The sequence below is a fragment of the Tachyglossus aculeatus genome, chromosome 2 (assembly GCF_015852505.1).
Source record: "Tachyglossus aculeatus isolate mTacAcu1 chromosome 2, mTacAcu1.pri, whole genome shotgun sequence".
Taxonomy (NCBI): Eukaryota; Metazoa; Chordata; class Mammalia; order Monotremata; family Tachyglossidae; genus Tachyglossus; species Tachyglossus aculeatus.
The window spans coordinates 165,105,645-165,132,398 of record NC_052067.1 but is presented as its reverse complement, the minus strand read 5'-3'; the positions used below and the strand labels follow the sequence as shown (position 1 = coordinate 165,132,398).

Here is a 26,754-nt window from a genome sequence, read left to right as displayed (position 1 = left end):
GCCCTCCCTCCGCCCATCCGCCAAGCTAGCTCTCTTCCTCCCTTCAAGGCCCTACTGAGAGCTCACCTCCTCCAGGAGGCCTTCCCAGACTGAGCCCCTTCCTTCCTCTCCCCCTCGTCCCCCTCTCCATCCCCCCCATCTTACCTCCTTCCCTTCCCCACAGCACATATATATATGTATATATGTTTGTACATATTTATTACTCTATTTATTTATTTATTTATTTGTTTTACTTGTACATTTCTATCCTATTTATTTTATTTTGTTGGTATGTTTGGTTCTGTTCTCTGTCTCCCCCTTTTAGACTGTGAGCCCACTGTTTGGTAGGGACTGTCTCTATGTGTTGCCAATTTGTACTTCCCAAGCGCTTAGTATAGTGCTCTGCACATAGTAAGCGCTCAATAAATACGATTGATTGATTGATTGATTGATTGACCCTGTCTACCTATCTATTGTACTGTCCTCTCCCAACCTCTTCCTCATAATGATGATGGTATTTAGAACAGTGCTCTGCACATAGTAAGCGCTTAATAAATGCCATCATTATTATTATTATCATTATTTGTTAAGCGCTTACTATGTGTCCAGCACCGTTCTGAGCTCCGGGGTAGATACAAGCTAACCACCACTTGTCTGCTGTGTGACCTTGGGCAAGCCACTTCACTTCTCTGTGCCTCAGTTCCCTCATCTGTACAATACGGAATAAGACTGTGAGCCCCACGTGAGACAACCTGATTACCTTGTGTCTACCCCAGCGCTTAGAACAGTGCTTGACACATAGTAAGTGCTTAACAGATACCATCATTATTATTACTATTATTATCATCAGATTGGACACAGTCCCTCTCCAAAACGGAGCTCACAGTCTTCATCCCCATTTTACAGATGAGGTAACTGAGGCACCGAGAAATTAAGTGACTTGCCCACGGTCACACAGCAGACAAGAGAAGCAGCAGCGAAGCAGCTGGGAAGTAGCGTGGCTCAGTGGAAAGAGCCCGGGCTTTGGAGTCAGAGGTCATGGGTTCAAACCCCTGCTCCGCCAATTGTCAGCTGTGTGACTTTGGGCAAGTCACTTCAATTCTCTGTGCCTCAGTACTTCATCTGTAAAATGGGGATTAAGACTGTGAGCCCCCCGTGGGACTACCTGATCACCTTGTGACCTCCCCAGCGCTTAGAACAGTGCTTTGCACATAGTAAGTGCTTAATAAATGCCATTATTATTACTAAGAGACAGAGCCAGGATTAGAACCCATTTCCTTCCGACTCCCAAGCCCGGGCTCGATCCACTAGGCCATGTCTGTTTCCCCATCTAGACTGTAAGCTCGTTGTGGGCAGGGAATAATAATAATAATAATAATGTTGGTATTTGTTAAGCGCTTACTATGTGCAAGGCACTGTTCTAAGCGCTGGGGTAGATACAAGGTAATCAGGTTGTCCCACGTGGGACTCACAGTCTTCATCCCCATTTTACAGATGAGGGAACTGAGGCCCAGAGAAGTGAAGTGACTTGCCCAAAGTCGCACAGCTGACAAGTGGCAGAGCCGGGATTTGAACCCACGACCTCTGACTCCAAAGCCCGGGCTCTTTCCACTGAGCCACTGTTATATCAATCAATCGTATTTATTGAGCGCTTACTATGTGCAGAGCACTGTACTAAGTGCTTGGGAAGTACAAATTGGCAACACATAGAGACAGTCCCTACCCAACAGTGGGCTCACAGTCTAAAAGGGGGAGACAGAGAACAGAACCAAACATACCAACAAAATAAAATAAATAGGATAGAAATGTACAAGTAAAATAAATAAATAAATAAATAAACAGAGTAATAAATATGTTATATTGTTCTATTGTCCTCTCTGAAGTGCTTAGCGCAGTGCTCTGCACACAGTAAGCCCTCAATAAATGCCGTCAATTAAAAGCTCGGCCAGGTGAGAAGGAAGGTCGATGAAGAAGACACCCCAGCTTGCAATTTGAGGATTCCCTCTGTCCCGAATTGCAACACATTGGAACTGAGCAACGTATGACATATTTATTTCTATTTTACTTCAAATCAAGCCAGGGGAGCCAAGCCAGACACTTACAGGAAGCATTCTCTGTTTCTGGTAAAAAAACCAACCGCAGGGAAGGCAGAGAAGGGGTGCAGTGGTTGAAAATACAGAACTTCTTACTGCCCTTAAAAGAACAGCGACAAAAATCGAAAGTCTCATGGCCCCAAAATAAAGTGTTTGTACCAAAGAGCGCGTTAGTCGAGAACAAGGAAGTTGAAAGTCGAGTCAGGTATCAGACAGCAGAGGGAAGGCCATGACTGATCCGCATGGCCCCCTGAAAGCTAAATAGCTAAATAGCAGAAGCAGTGTGGCTCAGTGGAAAGAGCCCAGGTTTTGGAGTCAGAGGTCATGGGTTCAAATCCCGGCTCCGCCAACTGTCAGCTGTGTGACTTTGAGCAAGTCACTTCACTTCTCTGGGCCTCAGTTACCTCATCTATAAAATGGGGATTAAGACTGTGAGCCCCTTGTGGGACAACCTGATCACCTTGTAACCTCCCCAGTGCTTAGAACAGTGCTTTGCACATAGTTAGCACTTAATAAATGCCATTATTATTATTATTATTAATATAGGGAAACTTCAAACTTCACGGTAAATGAGACACAGAAGCATGCTGCAGATACAGCCAGACCTGGGTTCTAGTCCTGTCTCTGCCACGCTCCTGTTGTGTGACCTTGGAGGAGTCACTTAACTTCTCCGTCTACAGTCCCTTTGGTACAAGTGCCAACTTGTACTTCCCAAGCGCTTAGTACAGTGCTCTGCACACAGTAAGCGCTCAATAAATACGATTGATTGATTGATTGATTGATTGTAGGCTTGCTGTGGGAGGAGAATATGGCTGTTATGTTGTTCGACTGGAATCTCCCAAGCACTTAGTACAGTGTTCTGCACATGGTGGGCACTAAATAAATGTGACTGACTCTAGGTCTCAGTTTCTTCATCTGTAAAATGGGGATTAAATCACTGTCCCCCCTTCCCCTTACACTGTGATCCCTAAGTGATACACAGATCACGTCCAACCTATTGTCGAGAAGCAGCGTGGCTCAGTGGAAAAGAGCATGGGCTTTGGAGTCAGAGGTCATGGGTTCTAATCCTGGCTCCGCCAATTGTCAGCTGTGTGACTTTGGGCAAGTCACTTAACTTCTCTGGGCCTTAGTTACCTCATCTGTAAAATGGGGATGCAGACTGAGCCCCTGTGGGACAACCTGATCACTCTGTAACCTCCCCAGCGCTTAGAACAGTGCTTTGCACATAGTAAGTCCTTAATAAATGCCATCATTATTATTATTGTGTATCTATACCAACATTTTAACTATTATTAATGATTAATTATGGTATTTGTTAAGTACTTACTATATGCCATGCACTTTACTAAGTGCTGGGATATTTACAAGATAATCAGGTTGGTCATAGTCCCTGTCCCACCTGGGGCTCACAGTCTCAATCCCCATTTTCCAGATGAGGGAACTGAGGCCCTGAAACGTGAAGTGACTTGCTTAAAGCAGCGTGGCTCAGTGGCAAGAGCCCAGGCTTGGGAGTCAGAGGTTGTCAGCTGTGTGACTTTGGGCAAGTCGCTTCACTTCTGAGTGCCTCAGTTCCCTCATCTGTAAAATGGGGATGAACTGTGAGCCCCACGTGGGACAACCTGATCACCCTGTAATCTCCCCAGTGCTTAGAATAGTGCTTTTCACATAGTAAGCACTTAACAAACGCCATCATTATTATTATTAAAGTCACACAGTAGACAAGTGGCAAAGCCGGGATTAGAACCCAGGTCTTTCTGACTCCCAGGCCATAGTCTACCCACTAGAGAAGCCGCGTGGCTTAGTGGAAAGAGCCCGGGCTTGGAAATCAGAGGTCATGGGTTCTAATCCCGACTCCGACACTTGTCAGCTGTGTGACTTTAGGCAAGTCACTTCACTTCTCGGTGACTCAGTGACCTCATCTGCAAAATGGGGATGAAGACTGTGAGCCCCATGTGGGACAACCTGATGACCTTGTATCTACGCCAGTGCTTAGAACAGTGCTTGGCACATAGTAAGCGCTTAAATACCATCATCATCACTTTTATTCATTCATTCAAGGGTATTTATTCAGTGCTGTGTGCAGAGCATTGTACTAAGCGCTTGGGAGAGTATAATGTAACAATAAACAGACACAATCCTTGCCCATAACGAGCTTACAATCTCTTGTTGTAATTGTTATTATTCTATTCCGTGTCCTGAAGCTCAGCTCCTTTGCTGTGCTGCAGGGAGGAAGCACCTTTAGAAAACAGAAGCTAAAGTTTCCAGGCAATATTAGCTTGTCCCTCAAGGAATTTGAGTGCATTTCCTGCCAGACCCAGACACTAAAACCTCTACCTGTGGAAATAATAATAATAATTATGGTATTTGATAAGCACTTACTATGTGCCAAGCACTGATCTAAGCATTCATTCACTCATTCATTCATTCAATCGTATTTATTAAGCGCTTACTGTGTGCAGAGCACTGGACGAAGCGCTGGGGAAGTAAAAGTCGGCAACATATAGAGCCGGTCCCTACCCAACAACGGGCTCACAGTCTAGAAGGGGGAGATACACAACAAAACAAAACACGTAGACAGGTGTCAAAATAGTCAGAACAAATAGAATTAAAGCTCTATGCACATCATTAACAAAATAAATAGAACAGTAAATATGTACAAGTAAAATAAATAGGGTAATAAATCTGTACAAATATATATACAAGGGCTGTGTGGAGGGGAAGGAGGGAGGGTGGAGGGGATGGGGAGGAGGCGAGGGAAAAGGGTAAGCACTAGGGTAAAAACAAGGTAATCAGGTTGTCCCATGTGGGGCTCACAGTCTTAATCCCCATTTTACAGATAATAATAATAATAATAACAATGGCATTTATTAAGCACTTACTATGTGCAAAGCACTGTTCTAAGCGCTGGGGAGGTTACAAGGTGATCAGGTTGTCCCACAGAGGGCTCACAGTCTTAATCCCCAGTTTACAGATGAGGTAGCTGAGGCCCAGAGAACTGAAGTGACTTCCCCGAAGTCACACAGCTGACAATTGGCAGAGCTGGGATTTGAACCCATGACCTCCGACTCCAAAGCCTGTGCTCTTTCCACTGAGCCACGCTGCTGCAGATGAGGTCACTGAAGCACAGAGAAGTTCAGTGGTTTGCCCAAGGTCACAAGGAGCTTTGCCGAGCTAACCGAGGTAATTTCTCTGAAAAAAATCCCCCTGTGATTTAAGTACTTACTATGTGCCAGGTGTTGTACTAAGCACAGGGATGGATACAAGGTAAAGTGACTTGCCCAAGGTCATGCAGCAGACAGTCCTTGGCATTAACAGCTCAACAAATACCACTGATCAACTGACAGAGAAGACAGAGGTTGGGGGTTGGCTGTGGCAATTTATTCGTTCATTCAATTGTATTTTTTGAGTGCTTACTGTGTGCAGAGCACTGTACTAAGCGCTTGGAAAGTACAATTCGGCAACAGATAGAGACAATCCTTACACAACAACAGGCTCACAGTTGCTACCACGAAGAGCGGCAGGGAAGCAGAAGCAAGAGAAGCAGCACGGCGTAGTGGCTACAGCCCGGGCCTGGGAATCAGAAGTCATGAGTTCGAATACCGGCTCCGCCACTTGTCTGCTGCGTGACCTTGGGCAAGTCACTTCACTTCTTCCCCAGACTAAGCCCCCTCTTTGGCTCTGCTCCCCTTCCCCTCCCCATCACCCCGACTCCCTCCCTTTGCTCAACCCCCCAACCCACCCCACAGCACTTGTCTTTATATGTACATATTTATCATTCTATTCATTTATACTAATGATGTGTATTTATCTATAATTCTCTTTATTTATATTGATGCTATCAATGCCTATTTACTTGTTTTGATGCCTGTCTCCCCCCTTCTAGACCGTGAGCCTGTTGTGGGCAGGGATTGTCTCTATCTGTTGCTGAACTGTACTTTCCAAGCGCTTAATACAGTGCTCTGCACCCAGTAAGCGCTCAATTATTATTATTATTATTATTATTACTATTAATGGCATTTATTAAGCGCTTACCATGTTCAAAGCACTGTTCTAAGCGCTGGGGAGGTTACAAGGCGATCAGGTTGTCCCACAGGGGGCTCACAGTCTTCATCCCCATCGTACAGATGAGGGAACTGAGGCACAGAAAAGTCCAGTGACTTGCCCAAAGTCACAGAGCTGACAATTGGCAGAGCCAGAATTCGAACCCATGACCTTCTAGACTATGAGCCCGTTGTTGGGCAGGGACCATCTCCATTTGTTGCCAACCCTGAGCCCACTGTAGGGTAGGGACCGTCTCTATATGTTGCCAACTTGTACTTCCCAAGCGCTTAGTACAGTGCTCTGCACACAGCAAGCGCTCAATAAATACGATTGAATGAATGAATAAATGAATGAATTCTCTCTGCCTCAGGTCCTTCATCTGTAAAATGGGGATTGAGCCTGGGAGTCCCTTTATAGGACAGGGACTGTGTCCAACCCAATTCGCTTGTAGCCACCCCAGTGCTTAGTACAACTCCTGGCACCCAGGAAGCACTTAGAAGCAGCGTGGCTCAGTGGAAAGAGCCCGGGTTTGGGAGTCAGAGGTCATGGGTTCAAATCCAGGCTCTGCCAATTGTCAGCTGTGTGACTTTGGGCAAGTCACTTCACTTCTCTGGGCCTCAGTTACCTCATCTGTACGATGGGGATGAAGACACGTGGGACAACCTGATCACCTTGTAACCTCCCCAGCGCTTAGAACAGTGCCTTGCACATAGTAAGTGCTTAACAAATGCCATTATTATTATTAACAAATACCACTATGATTTTTTATTATTATTAAGAGAGGGAGATTTGTATTAGAATGGAGAATTCCTTGCTTTAACATTAGTCGAGGAAATGCTGGGCACGGAAAGGTGATGGGAGGAATATTGGCAACAAAGAAGAACCTATTTGCCCCCTGGCATCTGTCTGAGACTGTCAGCTCGTTGTGTGCAGGGAAGCCCCCCTTTCATCAATCGTATTTATTGAGCGCTTACTATGTGCAGAGCACTGTACTAAGCGCTTGGGAAGTACAAATTGGCAACATATAGAGACAGTCCCTACCCAACAGTGGGCTTCCCCACCACCCCGACTTCCTCTCTCTGCTCTACCCCCCCCCACCCCACAGAACTTGTGTATATAGGTACATATCTATAATTCTATTTATTTATATTAATGCCTGCTTACTTGTTTTGATGTGTATATGTTCATCTATAATTTTGTTTATTTATATTGATGACTGTTTACGTGCTTTGCTGTCTGTCTCCCCCCTTCTAGTCTGTGAGCCCATTTCGGGCAGCGATTGTCTCTCTTTGTTGCTGAACTGTACTTTCCAAGTGTTTAGTACAGTGCTCTGCACACAGTAAGTGCTCAATAAATAAGCTCTTAGTACAGTGCTCTGCACAAAGTAAATGCTCAATATATACGACTGAATGAATGAATTACTGAATGAATGTGTCTGTTGGGTCTATTGTATTGTGCTCTCCCAGGCACTTAGTACAGTACTGGGCACATAGTAAGCACTGAATAATAATAATAACAATAATGGTATTTATTAAGTGTTTGCTATGTGCAAAGCACTGTTCTAAGCGCTGGGGAGGTTACAAGGTGAAGCAGCATGGCTTAGTGGAAAGAGCACGGGCTTTGGAGTCAGAGATCATGGGTTCAAATCCCGGCTCTGCCAACTGTCAGCTGTGTGACTTTGGGCAAGTCACTTCACTTCTCTGTGCCTCAGTTACCTCATCTGTGAAATGAGGATTAAAACTGTGAGCCCCCTGTGGGACAACTTGATCACCTTGTAACCTCCCCCAGCGCTTAGAACAGAGCTTTGCACATAGTAAGCGCTTAACAAATGCCATCATCATCATCAAGGTGATCACGTTGTCCCAAGGGGGGTGCTCACAGTCTTAATCCCCATTTTACAGATGAGGGAACTGAGGCACAGAGAAGTTAAGTGACTTGCCCAAAGTCACACAGCTGACAAGTGGCGGAGCCGGGATTTGAACCCATGACCTCTGACTCCAAAGCCCGGGCTCTTTCCACTGAATCATGCTGCTTCTCATAATGACTGATGGAGGCCGCTGCAGCCCCTGTGGATGAAGATCCATTCACTCATTCATTCGATCTTATTTATTGAGCACTTACTGTGTGCAGAGCACTGTACCAATCGCTTGGGAAGTACAAGTTGGCAACATATAGAGACGGTCCCTAACCGACAACGGGCTCACAGTCTAGAAGGGGGAGACAGACGACAAAATAAAACATGTGAGCCTGCTGTTGGGTAGGGACCGTCTCTATATGTTGCCAACTTGTACTTCCCAAGCGCTTAGTACAGTGGTCTGCACACAGTAAGTGCTCAATAAATACGATTGAATGAATGTGGACAGGTGTCAAGTTGTCAGAACAAATAGAATTAAAGCTAAATGCACATCATTAACAAAATAGAATAGTAAATATGTACAAGTAAAATAAGTAGTGTAATAAATCTATACAAGCATATATACAGGTGCTGTGGGGAGGGGAAGGAGGTAGAGTGAGGGGCAGGAGGGGGAGAGGAAGGAGGGGGCTCAGTCTGGGAAGGCCTCCTGGAGGAGGTGAGCTCTCAGTAGGGCTTTGAAAGTGTTTACTCTGTGCCAAGCATTGTAATAAGCACTGGGGTAGATACAAGGTCGTCAGAGTGGACACAGTCCAGGTTCAATACAGGACTCACAGTCTTAACTCAGTCTTTAACAGGACACCTTCCCAGACTGAGCCCCCTCCTTCCTCTCCCCCTCCTCCCCCTCCCCATCCCCCCCGCCTTACCTCCTTCCCCTCCCCACAGCACCTGTATATATGTATAGATGTTTGTATGGATTTATTACTCTATTTATTTTACTTGTCCATATTTATTCTATTTATTTTATTTTGTTAATATGTTTTGTTTCGTTCTCTGTCTCCCCCTTCTAGACTGTGAGCCCGCAGCTGGGCAGGGACCGTCTCTATATATTGCCAACTTGTACTTCCCAAGCGCTTAGTACAGTGCTCTGCACACAGTAAGCACTCAATAAATACGACTGAGTGAATGAATGAATGAATTTCCATTTTATTCATTCATTCATTTGATCATATTTACGGAGCACTTACTGTGTGCAGAGCACTGTAGTAATAATAATCATTATGGTATTTGTTAAGCACTTACTAGGTGCCAAGCACTGTTCTAAGGCTCTTGGGAGAGTACAATATAACAATAAACAGACACATTGCATGCCCACAATGAGCTTACAGTCTAGAGGGGAGACAGATACGATTTTATAGATGGGGGAACCGAGGAACAGAGAAGTGAAGTGACTTGCCCAAGGTCACACAACAGACAAGTGTAGCACAGTGGAAAGAGTACAGACCTGGGAATCAGAAGGTCGTGGGTTCTAATCCCGCCTCTGCCACTTATGTGATGTAGGACCTTGGGCAGTCACTTCACTTTTCTACGCCTCAGTTACCTCATCTGTAAAATGGGGATTGACTGTGCGCCCCACCGTGGGACAACCTGATCACCTTGTAGCCTCCCCAGCGCTTAGAACAGTGCTTTGCACATAGTAAGTGCTTAATAAATGCCATCAATATTATATTCCCTGCTCCCATGAGCTTCCAGTCTAGAGAAGAAGTTACTTACCTCATCTGTTCAATGGAAATAAAATAGTAAGCGCTTAATAAATGCCATTATTATTATTCTATTTATTTTATTAATGATATGTACATATCTATAATTCTATTTATTTATATTGACGTTATTGATGCCTGTCTACTTGTTTTGTTTTGTGGTCTGTCTCCCCCATTCTAGACTGTGAGCCCGATGTTGGGTAGGGGTTGTCTCTGTTGACGAATTGTACTTTCTCAGCACTTAGTACAGTGCTCTGCACACAGTAAGCGCTCAATATATACGATTGATTGATTGATTGATTCAAAATGATCCCACCATTCAGAAGGGACTCACACACCCCCCTCCTCTCCACTCGATACACCCTATTTCTCCATAACGATTTGGCCTAGTGGAGAGAGAGCCCAGGCCTGGGACTCAGAGGATCCTGTTTCTAATCCTGGTTCTGCCACTTGCCTGCTCTGTGTTGCCGACTTGTACTTCCCAAGCGCTTAGTACAGTGCTCTGCACACAGTAAGCGCTCAATAAATACGATTGATTGATTGATTAAGCGAGTCACTTCATTTCTCTGCCAGTCAGGCAATCGCAGCAACATGGCCTAGTCGCAAGAGCCAGGGTTTGGGAGTCAGGAGACTTGGTTTCTAATCGCAGTTCTGCCACTTGTCTGCTGCTGTGTGACCTTGGGACAGTCACTTCACTTTTCTGGGCCTCATTCATTCATTTAATCATATTTATTGAGCGCTTACTGTGTGCAGAGCACTGTACTAAGAGCTTGGAAAGTACAATTTGGTAACAAATAGAGACAATCCCTACCCAATGGGCTCACAATCTAGAAGCGGGGAGAAAGGCAACAAAACAAACTATTTTACTTCAGTTACTTCATCTCTAAAATGGGGTACTGGGACTGTTTCTAACCTCATTACCTTGTATCTACCCCTGGGTTTAAAACAGTTCTTGTCACATAGTAAGCACTTAACAAATGCCTTAATTATTATTATTAAGCACTTACTGGGTGCAGAGCACTGTACTAAGTGCTTGGGAGAGGTCAATCCAACAATATAACAGACACAGAGAAGAAGCGTGGCTCAGTGGAAAGAGCATGGGCTTTGGAGTCAGAGGTCATGAGTTCAAACCCCGGCTCTGCCAATTAGTCAGCTGTGTGACTTTGGGCAAGGCACTTAACTTCTCTGGGCCTCAGTTACCTCATCTGTAAATTGGGGATTAAGACTGTGAGCCACCCTTGGGACAACTTGATCACTTTGTAACCTCCCCAGTGCCCAGAACAGTGCTTTGCACATAATAAGTGCTTAATAAATGCCATCATTATTATAGTCCCTGCTCCCATGAGCTTCCAGTCTAGAGAAGAAGTTACTTACCTCATCTGTTCAGTGGAAATAAAATAGCTGTTTTCCCTCCTACTTACAGCATAAGCTCCATGTGAGAAAGGGTTTGCGTCTGATCCTAATATACTATATTCATTCATTCATTCAATCGTATTTATTGAGTGCTTACTGTGTGCAGAGCACTGTACTAAGCGCTTGGGAAGTACAAGTTAGCAACATATGGAGACGGTCCCTACCCAACAACGGGCTCACTATATCTACCCCAGTATTTCGTCCAGAGCTTGGCAATCGATCAATCAATAAATTAATCAATTGTATTTACTGAGTGCTTACTCTGTGCAGAGTACTGTACTAAGCACTTCAGACACTACAACAGAGTTGGTAGACATATTCCCCGCTCCCAGTGAACTTACAGCCTAGAGGGGGAAACTGACATTGATATAAATCGACAAATTACGGATATGTACATAAATGCTGTGGGGCTAAGGGAGGGGTGGATGAAGAGAGCAAATCCAAGTGCAAGGGTGACACAGAAGCGAGCAGGAGAAGAAGATGGGAGGGCTTAGTGAGGAAAGGTCTTTTTTTATGGCATTTATTAAGCGCTTACTATGTGCAAAGCACTGTTCTAAGCGCTGGGGAGATTGCAAGTTGATCACGTTGTCCCTCGGGTGGCTCACAGTCTTAATCCCCATTTTACAGATGAGGTAACTGAGGCCCAGAGAAGTGAAGTGACCTGCCCAAAGTCACACGGCTGACAATTGGCGGAGCCGGGATTTGAACTCATGACCTCTGACTCCAAAGCCCATGCTCTTTCCACTGAGCCATGCTGCTTCTCTATGTCTGTTATATTGTTGGATTGTACTCTCCCAAGCACTTAGTACAGTGCTCTGCACACAGTAAGTGCTTATTAATGGCACTTATTATAATGGCATTTATAATGGGAGGGCTTAGTGGGGGAAGGTCTTTTTTATGGCATTTGTTAAGTGCTTACTATGTGCAAAGCACTGTTCTAAGCGCTGGGGAGGTTACAAGGTGATCAGGTTGTCCCATGGGGGGCTCAAAGTCTTAATCCCCATTTTACAGATGAGGTAACTGAGGCGCAGAGAAGTTAAGTAACTTGCCCAGAGTCACACAGCTGACAATTGGTGGAGTCGGCATTTGAACCCAAGACCTCTGACTCCAAAGCCCGGGCTCTTTCCACTGAGCCACGCTGCTTCTTTTAGAGGAGACGTGCCTTCAGTAAGGCTTTGAAGGTGGGGAGCGTGACCTTCTGTTGGATGTGAGGAGGGAGGGCAGGGCATTCCAGCCCAGAGGCAGGATGTGCCCACTGTTGGGTAGGGACTGTCTCTATATGTTGCCAACTTGTACTTCCCAAGCGCTTACTACAGTGCTCTGCACACAGTAAGCACTCAATAAATATGATTGATTGACTGATGTGGGTGAGAGGTCGGCGGTAAGATAGATGAGATGGAGGTACAGTGAGTAGGTTGGAATTAGAGGAGTGACATGTTCATTCATTCATCCTTTCAATCGTATTTCTTGAGCGCTTACTGTGTGCAGAGCACTGGACTAAGCGCTTGGGAAGTACAAGTTGGCAACACATAGAGACGGTCCCTACCCAACAGTGGGCTCCCAGTCTAGAAGAGGCTGTGGGCTGGGATAGCATAGGAAATCAGGGAGGTCAGGTAGGAGAGGGCAAGATGGTTGAGTGATAGGTACATCATCAGTGCTTAACAAATACCACAACTACCATTGTTGAATTTTGAACTTCCTCTTACACCTAGCCTCTGACCATCTCTTGCTTGTTTGACCCTATCCTTCCTGTCTCTTAATTCCCCTTCCTCTCAGACTTCACTCTCTCCCTTTATTATTAACCTGTCTCTTTTCCAATGCCAGCTTTCATTTCTTCTATCCTCAAAATACTTCACTAGTAGCTTGCCTGGTAGCTGGAAATGATCAGAGAAGCAGCGTGGCTCAGTGGAAAGAGCATGGGCTTTGGAGTCGGAGGTCATGGGTTCAAATCCCAACTCCACCAATTGTCAGCTGTGTGACTCTGGGCAAGTCACTTAACTTCTCTGCGCCTCAGTTACCTCATCTGTAAAATGGGGATTAAGACTTTGAGCCCCCCATCCTCCCCCTTCTAGACTGTGAGCCCACTGTTGGGTAGGGACCGTCTCTATATGTTGCCAACTTGTACTTCCCAAGCGCTTAGTACAGTGCTCTGCACACAGTAAGCGCTCAATAAATACGATTGATTGTAACCTCCCCAGTGCTTAGAACAGTGCTTTGCACATAGTAAGCGCTTACTAAATGCCATTATTATTACCCACTTCTGGTGCTCTATTTTGGTTATTATCCGCTTCTGGTGCTCTATTTTGGTTCTAGACTTCTATCTTCTAGGCTGTTTATCTATTTATCTTCTAGACTGTGAGCTCACTGTTGGGTAGGGACCGTCTCTATATGTTGCCTACTTGTACTTTCCCAAGCGCTTAGTACAGTGCTCTGAACACAGTAAGCGCTCAATAAATACGATTGAATGAATGAATGAATGGTTCACCTTTTTTCTGATTTCTAATTCATCTCTTTCAGTTTTCACTGAGGCCTGAGTCAAAGGAGACCTTGGCATTTTTCAATCCCCAAATCCTTAATACAGTACATTGCTTATAGTAGGCACTCAATAAACACTCTTGATTGATTGAGAAAGCTTTTTAAATGGAATTTGTTAAGTGCTTACTATATGCCAGGCACTGCTTAGAGAAGCAGCATGGCTCAGTGGAAAAAGCACAGGCTTGGGAGGCAGAGGTCATAGGTACAAATCCCAGCTCCACCGCTTGTCAGCTGTGTGACTTTGGGAAAGTCACTTAACTTTGCTGTGCCTCAGTTACCTCATCTGTAAAAATGTGGATTAAGACTGTGAGCCCAACATGGGACAACCTAATCACCTCGTATCCTCCCCAGCGCTTTGAACAGTGGGCTCACAGTCTAGAATAATTAAGTGCTTGTTGTGCACAGTCCCTTCCAGACTGTGAGCCCACTGTTGGGTAGGGACTGTCTCTACATGTTGCCAACTTGAACTTCCCAAGCGCTTAGTACAGTGCTCTGCACACAGTAAGCGCTCAATAAATATGATTGATTGATTGATTGAAGACAAAAAGTAATCGGAGTGGACACAGTCCCTGTAACACGTGGGTCACTTGTCTGCTGTGTGACCTTGGGCAAGTCACTTTGCTTCTCTGTGCCTCAGTTACCTCATCTGTAAAATGGGGATTGAGGCTATGAGCCCCGCATGGGACAGGGACTGTGTCCAACCAGAATTGCCCGTAACCACCCCAGCGATTAGAACAATGCCTGGCACGTAGCAAGTGCTTAACAAGTACCATGATTATTATTATTATTTGCAGTCTAAGATAGAGGGAGAACTAGCATCTTGTCCCCATTCTGCAGATGAGCAAACTGAGGCCCAAGAAGGTTAAGTGCCACGCACAGCAGGTCAGTGGCAGAGCCGGGACCAAAATCTGGTCATCCTGATGCTCAGGCCCATGCTCTTTTCACTAGGCCTCGCTGCCTCCCTTCACACCTAAACCCCTTCTTAACCACCTAAAACATTCCTAGGGTTGCCAAAGGTGAAAAAAACCAGGCAGAACGATACCTGGTGAGCCAGAATGTAGATATTATGCCCCACGTCCTTTGGTGAAACTCCATCATCTCCACTGTCTTCCTCCTGGTCACATTCCCAGCCCTGGTTATATGCGTTCTTCATTACATCCACCTTTCAGGAGAAGCAAGATTGAGAAAGCGAGTCGGCCACTATTCTGCAGGTGGAGCGTATTAAGGCCTACTCTTCAGGAATGGGAAAAATTAAAATTGGCAAATTGTCCCAAAGTGTATTACCAGCAAAAGTGATCTTGGCGTGAAAATGATTGTGTAGATTAGATCGACCAAAAATGTCTCGCTTTCAGGCTTTCCTTCTCTTCACTTTTAAAATGTTGCCTTTCCCTGGGTCCCCTTGGAAAGTTGAGGGCCCAGAAAACCCATTAATAGGAAGGTTAGTTCTTTCTGTCAATGATCACTGACAGATGGGCAGACCGCAGCCTTTCAACAGCTTCCTCTAACTCAGTGACCATTTTCTGAGGTAATTCACTCCAACAGTGCCTCAGGAAAGCCCTGATATCTGCAGGCTACCCTAAGGATGGGGGCTATTATAGTCTACTGAACAAGGAAACAAAAAGTTGTACAAAGAAGGAATCACTCTCTTCTGATTGTTTCCAACAGATCGAGAATCTTGCAAATTTCCATTTTCTAAAAACTGTTCAGGAAAACCGTCTGTTTCCTTTTCCCTTCTATTTCGTCTTCACAAAAATGGCCCAATTGAAATAGAGGTCGGTGGCGGGGGGAGCGATATTTTTTCTTACCTTTTCTGCAGTGTGCTATCAAATACACTGAGGCTTGTTTGCTTTCCTGACGACACACAAAAAGCTTGTGAAGACAGTTTAGTGGTGCATGATAATTTGGTTAGGAAACAATAAGAGGAAAGTGCTTGGAGTGGATAAAAATAATGAAGTCATAAAGACTGAAATCACACAAGCCTGTGCTTTTAAAAGAGTTTTGTGCAAAAAGTACTGTCCTGAAATCACATACCATGGCAGTCCAATGTCACCATTTGACTTCAGCAGACATCTTTCCAAAATGTACATATTTCACAGATATTACCAATAATAATCCCCAGTAATACCAACAGAGATATTCAAAAGTTTTCTTACCAATTCTCTTGGTCTCATGTTAAATAGAATTCTCTCTGCATTCTCGCTGTCATGTCGGCTTTCCATAATAGCCAGCAGAAGCTTGGAGGCATTGTTCTAGAGATACAGAACAAGGCAATGCAAATTTAAAAACCATTTCATGGATTAACAATCCTACATTTCTTTTCATTGAGATTACTAAACCCATATTTTTGCTTTAGTGAATTGAATCTGAAACTGCTAGTTTCTTTTATCCTACTGGCATTTTCAACATAGAGCCTTTTACTTGAAGATTAACACAATGTAAAACTGGAAAAAAAATGTGATCTATAGGATGAAGTGCTTTACATATTGGAGAAAATATGATTCAAACATAAAATTGGCCTTATGTCATGCACATACCAAATGAAATCCTCTTTTCCATTCATACTTTCTAATTCAGCATTTTTGCAATGTCATTTTATCAGGGCAGTAGAGTGAATAATCATAATATGTTTGGGGGAAAGGTTTATTATACCATGCAATTGCTCTTTTTCCTAGAAGATTTACATTGACTGGTGAATCATTTTCAAATGAAATACATATTTAACTCAGAGGAAGCCCACTTCTTATTCTTTAACTCATAGGATAACATAAAGAATAAGATGTCTCTTTTTACTAAAATGGTGTTGCTTTCTCAGCCTGGCTGTGGATGAATGTCTACTGTGTATAACGATATTTTCTCAGATGCTTAGTATAGTGATCTGCACACAGTAAGTGCTCAATAAATACCTCGGATTGGCTGATAACGGGACAGGAAGTTGGCTTCGGTATTTTCTTTATTTTTCTTCTAGGTGTTTCTGTCTACACACGTATTCCTCACATTAACATTTATCAAAGGAATTTTTAAAATGAGCAATTTCATCTCACAACACTTGAATGAATTAGGTTAATACATCTCACACTTGAAAGCTGAGTAAACAAAGGATAATGAAAACAATAATACTCATAACAATAATATTAATAGTAGTATTCATAATAACAATAGTAATGGTATTTTGTTAAGCACTTATTAAATGCTGAGCACTGAACTAAGCACTGGCAGGGTAGATAACAAGATTCATTCAATCGTATTTATTGAGCACTTACTGTGTGCAGAGCACTGTACTTGGGACACAGTCCTTGCCCCACATGGGGCTCACAGTCTAAGCGGGAGGGAGAACTTCTCCCCATTATGCAGCTGAGAAAACTGAGGCTCAAAGTTAAATGACTTGCCCAAGGTAATACAGCGGGCATTGAAAGGCTGCTTTCATTTATTTCACAGGTTCTGAAAGAAACCCCTCTTACTACTATGGTTGGAACATTCATTCATTCATCATAATCATCATCATCAATCGTATTTATTGAGCGCTTACTATGTGCAGAGCACTGTACTAAGCGCTTGGGAAGTACAAATTGGCAACATATAGAGACAGTCCCTACGCAACAGTGGGCTCACAGTCTAAAAGGGGGAGACAGAGAACAAAACCAAACATACTAACAAAATAAAATAAATAGAATAGATATGTACTCATCAATCATATTTATTGAGGGCTTACTGTGTGCAGAGCACTGTACTAAGCGCTTGGGAAGTACAAGTCGGCATCGTACGGTCCCTACCCAACAACGGGCTCACAGTCTAGAAGTGGGAGACAGACAACAAAACAAAACCAGTAGACAGGTGTCAACTCTGGTCCAAAAATCATGTAGATTCCACTAAAAGCAAGATTAGGAAACCGTGTGCCAATTTGGGCTGCTTTATTTTCTTTAATGGACACAGAAAATTAAGAGGAACCTCTAGGAGAGTAGCTTTTTCCTCCAAGAATGAACTGTAACCTCAAAACCTTCCTTTCTTTCCTCGTTGTTCCTCCTAACGGAAGTGGACATAAAGCAGGATGTCGGTGTCATTTGGTAGAACCCATCGGGAAACTTGGATTCATTCAATTCATTCAATTGTATATATTGAGCGCATACTGTGGGCAGAGCACTGTACTAAGCACTTGGGAGAGTACAATACAACAATAATAGATATATTCCCCGCCCACAACGAGGTACTGGAAATAATAATAATAATAATAATAATGATGGCATTTATTAAGCACTTACTATGTGCAAAACATTGTTCTAAGCGCTGGGGAGGTTACAAGGTGATCAGGTTGTCCCACGGGGGGCTCACAGTCTTCATCCCCATTTTACAGATGAGGGAACTGAGGCCCAGAGAAGTTAAGTGACTTGCCCAAAGTCACCCAGCTGACAATTGGCGGAGCCGGGATTTGAACCCATGACCTCTGACTCCAAAGCCCAGGCTCTTTCCACTGAGCCATGCTGCTCCTCCAAAATCAGCACAAGAAGACAGAAAACCTGTACTCAAAACTCATTAGAGAAGCAGCACGGTCTAGTGGATAGAGCCCAAGCCTGGGATTCAGAAGGTCATGGGTTCTAATCCCGGCTCAGCCGCTTGTCTGCTGTGTGACCTTGGGCATGCCACTTCACTCCTCTGCGACTCAATTACCTCATCTGGAAAATGGGGATGAAGGCTGTGAGCCCCACATGGGACGGGGACTGGGTCCAAACGGATTTGTTCGTATCCCCTCCAGCGCTTAGTACAGTGCCTGGCACACAGTAAGTGATGAACAAATACCACAATTATTATTATTATACAAGGGGCAGCCCGGGTTCTCATGAAAGAAAACAAACACTTAACATCCGTGGTGCTGCTCAAGACTTTCCCCAAGTGATGATCGATAAGAATTATAATGGCAGTAAAAACTGATCAAGCCTATACTTTGTCAGACACCATGTTAAGCACTTAGTACAGTGCTTCGCACACAGTAAGCACTCAATAAATATGATTAGACTGTAAGCCCCTTTTAGACTGTGAGCCCACTGCTGGGTAGGGACTGTCTCTATATGTTACCAACTTGTACTTCCCAAGCGCTTAGTACAGTGCTCTGCACACAGTAAGCGCTCAATAAATACGATTGATGATGATGATGATGATTGAATGATTGCTAAACTGTGGAGCACACAGCAGATAATTGGATAGCTAGGCTTGGTCCCTGTCTTGAATGGGCTCAAAAGTGGGTGGCTGGGGAATAGACCCCTTTGAGAAATGACTTTGATTCATATTTATTGAGCACATACTGTGTGCAGAGCACTGTACTAAGCGTTTGGGAAGTACAAGAGCGCTTAGGAAGTACAAGTTTCCCAACTAAACCCTCCTTTTCTCTTCTCCCATTACCTTCTGCGTCACCCTGACTTGCTCCCTTTATTCAAGTACTTTAAGTACAATTAGAGAAGCAGCATGGCTCAGTGGAAAGAGCCCGGGCTTTGGAGTCAGAGGTCATGGGTTCAAATCCCGGCTCCACCACTTGTCAGCTGTGTGACTTTGGGCAAGTCACTTCACTTCTCTGGGCCTCAGTTACCTCATCTATAAAATGGGGATGAAGACTGTGAGCCCCCCGGGGGACAACCTGATCCCCTTGTAACCTCCCTAGCGCTTAGAACAGTGCCTTGAACATAGTAAGCACTTAATAAATGCTATCATTATTATTATTATTATTATCTTTGTGGTTGGGTGGCTTGTCCTCACTGCAAATGTGGTTTTAATGTCTTTCTTCTCCTAGGTAACTGGAAGAGCCGATTTTCACTGCACCATGGTGGAATGGGTTTGGGACACTGAGGTAGGAAAGAGGAACTCAGCGAGGAAAAGAACAAGGCTTACAGGACAGGGAGAGAGGACCATGAGAAGAAGAAAAGGAAGGTGGAAGGGAAGGACGGTGAGAAGCCCCCAAACTGAGCCCCCTTTTCCCTCTCCTCCTCCCCATCCCCCCCGCCCTACCTCCTTCCCCTCCCCACAGCACCTGTACATATATGTGTATAGATTTATTACTCTATTTATTTTACTTGTACATATTTACTATTCCATTTATTTTGTTAATGATGTGCATCTAGCTTTATTTCTATTTGTTCTGACGACCTGACACCTGTCCACATGTTTTGTTTTAGACTGTGAGCCCATTGTTGGGTAGGGACCATCTCTATATGTTGCCAACTTGTACTTCCTAAGCGCTTACTACAGTGCTCTGAACACAGCATGCGCTCAATAAATACGATTGAATGAATGAATGAAGAAGGAAGATGGAAGGAGAGAGAGGAAGGAAGGGGAAAAGAGGATGAAAGAGGGAGCTGAGAGGACAAGAAGGAGGGGAGGGGAAAAGAGGAGAAAAGAGGATGGGAAAGAATGTGTCCATCGACAATCACCAATCAATCAATCAATAAATGGTATTTATAGTAAGCGCTTAATGAACACCACTATTATTACTGAAAGCAGCATGGCGTAGTGGATAGAGCCCTTAGGAGTCAGAAAGTCATGGGTACTTATCCAGGCTCTTCCACCTGTCTGCTGTGTGGCCTTGGGCAAGTCACTTAACTTCTCTGGGCCTCAGTTACCTCATCTGTAAAGTGGGGATGAAGACAGTGAGCCCTATTTGGGACAGGGGCTCTGTCCAAACCACCACTTAGTATAGTGCCTGGTACATAGTAACTGCTTAACAAATACCACAATTATTATTATTATTATTTATTATGATCAAGTGCCGAGTCATTTCCAATTCATAATATTCTATTTATTTTATTTTATTCTATATATTCTATTCTATTTATTTCATTTTGTTAGTATGTTTGGTTTTGTTCTCTGTCTCCCCCTTTTAAACTGTGAGCCCACTGTTGGGTAGGGACTATCTCTATATGTTGCCAACTTGTACTTCTCAAGTGCTTAGTACAGTGCTTTGCACACAGTAAGCGCTCAATAAATACGATTGATTGATTGATCATAATATTCATATTATTATTATTATTTACTATCAAGGGCCATCTAGTCATTTCCAATTCATAATATTCATATTATTATTATTATTATTACTATCAAGTGCCAGTGAGTCATTTCCAATTCATAATATTCACATTATTATTCAGTGAGCACAGTGTCTGGACAGCACTGTAATAATGATCATAATAATGATGGTGTTTGTTAAGTGATTACAATGTGCCAAGCACTGTTCTAAGCGATGCGGTAAATACAAGGCAATCAGGATGTCCCACATGGGACTCATAGTCTCAATCCCCATTTTACAGATGAGGTAACTGAGGCACAGAGAAGTTAAGAGACTTGCCCAAGGTCACACAGTAGATAAGTGGTGGAGACGAGATTAGACTAAGCGCTTAGGAGAATACACAATATAACAGCGTTGTGAGACACATTTTCCGCCCACAACGAGTTTAAAGGCAGGCGGAATCAGTCCCGGACCAATAAATTGCAGGTCTGAGTGCTCAGATCACTCTTTTTGCGGTACTCACTAAGCATGGACTTTAGGATGAGCAACTGTGAATTTATGATGAACATTTACGACCGGATCCCTGTCGTATCCAAAATGCCACTTCCAAAAGCTCTGCCTAATGTTTTTCGCCCCTACCAAGCCTTAACTGTGAAACGAGAGAGCAGCAAACACTGGGGGCTCCCAGACTGAGCCCCCCCTTTATCCTCTGCTTCTCCCTCCCTCTGTCCTATCCCCGTCCCCTCCCCACGGCACTTGTGTATATTTGGACATATTTACTACTCTATTTATTTTATTAATGACGTGTATATATCTATAATTCTATTTGTCTTCTTGGTATTGACACCTGTCTACTTGTTCTGTTTTGCTGTCTGTCTCCCCCTTCTAGACTGTGAGCCCGTTGTTGGGTGGGGACTGTCTCTATAAGTTGCCGGATTGTACTTTCCAAGCGCTTAGTACAGTGCTCTGCACACAGTAAGTGCTCAATAAATACGATTGAGTGAATGAATGAATGAACCTTCCTCAGGTCAGTTGGGGTAATGAGTCAGGTATCGTTTGCACCGTTAGGGAGGCAGAATCCATGAAATATTTTCAATTTGCCATTAGCTTTGCCCCCTGTTTGGGTACGAATGGGAAGTCAGAATCTCAAATACTGGTATTTTCCACGCCGTGATCATCCTTAGATTGTTCTCCAAGAACCTATGTTCCTTTTAGAGATGGCTAAAATTATTAGCAATAGTAAAGTCTTTAGGGATTAAGAATGTGAGCCCATTGTGAAAACAGGGACTGAGTCCAACCCGATTAATTTGTATCTACCCCAGTGCTCAGTACAGTGCCTAGAACATAGTAAATGCTTAACAAATACCATATAAAAAAACCCCTAAAACATACAAAAAGAGCAAATGGAAGCAGTGGGATCTAGTGGAAAGAACACAGGCCCCGTTGTCAGAAGACCTGGCTTCGAATCCAGCACTTATTTGTTGTATGGCCTTGGGCAATTCACTTAACTTCTCTATGCCTCAGTTCCCTCATCTGTAAAATGGGGATTAAGGCTGTGAGCCCTACGTGGGACAGGAACTGTGTCCAATCTGCTTAGCTTGTATCAACCCCAGCGCTTAACACAGTGCCTGGCACATTGCCTACAAGCTCGTTGTGGGCAGGGAACGTGTCTGCTAATTCTGTTGTATTGTACTCTTCCAAGCTCTTAATATGGTGCTCTCCACATTGTAAGTACTCAATAAATACTATTGATCGATTGATTCATTCATTCATTCAATTGTATTTATTGAGCACTTACTGTGCGCAGAGCACTGTACTAAGCTTTTGGGAAGTACAAGTTGGCAACATATGACAGTCCCTACCCAACAATGGGCTCACAGTCTAGAATTCATTCATTCAATCGTATTTATTGAGCGCTTACTGTGTGCAGAGCACTGTACTAAGCGTTTGGGAAGTACAAGTTGGCAACATATAGAGACGGTCCCTACCCAACAACGGGCTCACAGTCTAGAATTGATAGTAAGCTTTAACAAATACCATAAAAAGTATTGGAAGAAAGTGCTATTTTGGAGTTAGGGTCAGTGATTCGAGGTGCTATTTTTGACAACTCCAAGTACTACAGAATACGGCATACTTTTTTTTTAGTTCAACACTTGCCGTTTACAGATTCAATAAAAAGGAAAGAGCTACGTGCAAGCAATGGACCTGAAATAAGAGTTAAAGTCTTTCATACGTCATACAAGCTTAAATACTGAGAACATCACAAGATATTCTGATTTAAAGATTAGATTCATAAGTAAACGAGTTGAGATAAAAGTCCACATGTCTGCTGTGTGACCTTGGGCCAGTCACTTCACTTCTCTGAGCCTCAGTTACCTCATCTGTAAAATGGGGATTAAGACCGTGAGCCCCACATGGGACAACCTCATCACCTTGTATCCCCCCCAGAGCTTAGAACAGTGCTTTGCACATAGTAAGCGCTTAACAAATACCATCATTATTATTATTATTATTATTATTTGGTGCCATTTTAATCATATATGGGATTCTGCTTATATCAATCAATCAATCGTATTTATTGAGCACTTACTGTGTGCAGAGCACTGTATTAAGTGCTTAATATGGCATCTGTGGCTTATCCTACAACTTTACAAGGACGGTTTTCACCTACTGATGTTTTAAAAATTCTTCCCTCTCCTCTGTCCAGCAAAATTACTTCTTCATCCTTACTGACACCCATGGCCACCTCCCCGGCCAGTTATTCCAGACGTTTAACTCCCTTCTCCAGGCCCTGTCCCCCCTACTCCCCAACCATTTTCCCTAGTGAGCCAGCCATCTACTTTAATAAGAAAATTGATACCCTCCGGCATGATCTCCCTAAAATCTCCCCTGCCCCTTCTTCAACTCTCCCTGCTTTCCCAGCAGAATCTCCAGAGGGGAATCTCCTGCCTTCCCTTAAAATCCACCCCCTCCACCTGTGCAAATGACCCCATTACTTCGCACCTTAGCTCCTTAGAAACAGCGTGGCTCAGTGGAAAGAGCCACGGGCTTGAGAGTCAAAGGTCAAGGGTTCCAATCCCGGCTCCGCCACTTTTTTTTTTAACGGCATTTATTTAGTGCTTACTATGTGCAAAGCACTGTTCTAAGCACTGGGGAGGTTACAAGGTGATCAGGTTGTCCCACAGGGGGCTCATGGTCTTAATCCCCATTTTCCAGACGCGGTAACTGAGGCACAGAGAAGTTAAGTGACTTGCCGAAAGTCACACAGCTGACAAGTGGCTGAGCCGGGATTTGAACCCATGACCTCTGACTCCAAAGCCCATGCTCTTTCCATTGAGCCACGCTGCCACTTGTCTACTGTGTGACCTTGGGCAAGCCAACTTAACTTCTCTGTGCCTCAGTTACCTCATCTGTAAAATGGGGATGAAGACTGTGAGCCACATGTGGGACAACCTGATCACCTTGTATCCCCTCATCACTTAGGACAGTGCTTTGCACATAGTAAGTGCTTAACAAATGCCATAATTATTATTATTATTATTATTACTATTGTTATTAAAACACTTGCCCACTCCCTTCTTTCCCCCAACCCACCATTTTCAACTTTTCACTCTCCAATGGCTTCTTCTTCCCCACCGTTTTCAAACACGCCCATGTCTTCCCTATCCTAAAAAACGCCTCCCTTGACTCCATGGCTCCCTCCAGTTAACGCCCCATCTCCCTCCTACTGTTCCTCCCTAAACTCCTATCCAAACCCGAATCACCTACACCCGCTGACTCAAATTCCTGCCCTCCAGTTCTCTCCTTGACCCTCTCCAATCTGGCTTCCATCCCCTTCACCAATGATCTCCTTCTTGCAAAATCCAAGGGCCTCTTGGACCAACTTAATCCTCCTCAACCTCTCAGCTGCCTTAGATACTCTCCTCCTATCTCTCTAGCTACTCATTCTCCATCTATTTCTCAGGCTCTACTTCGTCCTCCCCCTCCCTAACTGTGGCTGTCCTTCAAGGTTCAGTTCTGTGCCCCCTTCTAGTCTCCTTCTACACCCACTCTCTTGGAGAACTCATTAGCTCCCATGGCTTCAACTACCATCTCTATGCCAATGATTCCCCAAACTACATCTCCAGCCCCGATCTCTCTCACACTCTGCAGTCTCACATTTCCTCCTGCCTTCAAGACTGCTTCCCATCATGACCTCAAACTTAGCATGTCTAAAATAGAACTCCTTATCTTCCCAACCAAACCCTGGTCTTCCCCTCGTTTTCCCATTACTGTAGATGGAAATACCATCCTTCCTGTTGCACAAGCCTATAACCTTGGTGTTACCCTTGGCTCCTCTCTCTCATTCAATCCACATGTAATAATGATGGCATTTGTTAAGCGCTTACTATGTGCGAAGCACTGTTCTAAGCGCTGGGGGGGCTACAAGGTGATCAGACTGTCCCATGTGGGGCTCACAGTCTTCATCCCCATTTTACAGATGAGGTAACTGAGGCTCAGTGAAGTTAAGTGAGTTGCCCAAAGTCACACAGCTGACAAGTGGCGGAGCTGGGATTAGAACCCATGACCTCTGACTCCCAAGCCCGGGCTCTTTCCACTGAGCCACGCTGCTTCTCTATCCACCATATTTAATCCATCACCAAATCCTGACAGTTCGGCACTCACATCACTAAAATCCACCCTTTCCTCCCCGTCCGAACTGCTATTACGTTAATACAATTGCTTCTCCTATCCTGCCTTGATTACTGCATCAGCTTCATTACTGACTTCCTAGCGTCCTGTCTCTCCCCACTCCAGTCCATACTTCACTCGGTTGCCTGGATCATTTTTCCATAAAAACGTCCCCACTCATTCATTCAATCATATTTATTGAGTGCTTCCTGTGTGCAGAGTACTGCACTAAGCGCTTAATAATAATGATGGCATTTATTAAGCACTTACAATGTACAAAGCACTGTTCTAAGCACTAGGGAGGTTACAAGGTGATCAGGTTGTCCCACGGTGGGGGCCTCATAGTCTTAATCCCCATTTTACAGATGAGGTAACTGAGGCAGAGAGAAGTTAAGTGACTTGCCCAAAGTCACACAGCTGACAATTGGCAGAGCTGGGATTTGAACCCATGACCTCTGACTCTAAAGCCCGTGCTCTTTCCACTGAGCGACGCTGCTTCTCCAAATCCACTCCTAAAAAATTACAGAGGTTGCCCACCCACCTCTGCATCAGACAGAAACTCTTTACCCTCGGTTTTAAAGCAGTCCATCACCTTACCCCCACTTACCTCACATAGCTGGTCTCTTACTCCAACCCAGCCTGCACACTTCACTCCTCTAATGCTCACCTTCTCTTTGGGCCTCCATCTAGTCTATCTTTTTTTCTTTAATGGCATTTGTTAAGTGCTTACTATGTGCAAAGCACTGTTCTAAGCACTGGGGGGATTCAAGGTGATCAGGTTGTCCCGTGTGGGGCTCACAGTCATCATCCCCATTTTACAGATGAGGGAACTGAGGCCCCGAGAAGTTAAGTGACTTGCCCAAGGCCACACAGCAGACACGTGGCGGAGCCGGGATTCGAACCCATGACCTCTGACTCCAAAGCCCGGGCTCTTTCCACTGAGCCACACTGCTATCTTGCCAGCGACCTCTTGCCCACATCCTGCCTCTGGCCTGGAACACCCTCCTTCCTCATGTCCGACAGACCATCACTCTCCCCACCTTCAAAGCCTTAGTGAAGGCCCACCTCCTCCAAGAGACCTTCCCTGACTAAGCCCTCTTTTCCTTTTCTTCCACTCCCTTCTGCATCACCCCAACCTGCTCCCTTTATTCATTCCCCCTCCCAGCCCCACAGCACAGTACATATCCATCATTTATTCATTTATTTTAATGTCTGTCTTCCCCTCTAGACTGTGAACTCATTACGGGCAGGGAATGTGTCTGTTATATTGTACATTCCCAAGCTCCTAGTACAGCGTGGCTCAGTGGAAAGAGCCCGGGCTTGGGAGTCAGAGGTTCTAATCCCAGCTCTGCCACTTGTCAGCTGTGTGACTCTGGGCAAGTCACTTAACTACTCTGTGCCTCAGTTACCTCAACTGTAAAATGG

The 26,754-nt window shown here is 44.4% G+C and overlaps 1 protein-coding gene across 2 annotated transcripts in view; it reads right to left on the bottom strand.

The window, feature by feature from the left end:
• The window catches only part of ITPR2 (inositol 1,4,5-trisphosphate receptor type 2), a 616,651-nt gene that overhangs the window by 139,974 nt on the left and 449,923 nt on the right, over positions 1–26,754 (bottom strand). For both annotated transcript variants that reach the window (XM_038760705.1, XM_038760713.1), the window contains 2 exons: positions 15,827–15,922; positions 14,716–14,835 (listed from right to left, as the gene is read on the bottom strand). In XM_038760705.1, the coding sequence (XP_038616633.1) occupies positions 14,716–14,835; positions 15,827–15,922 (216 nt within the window). The remainder of the gene's footprint in view (positions 1–14,715; positions 14,836–15,826; positions 15,923–26,754) is intronic.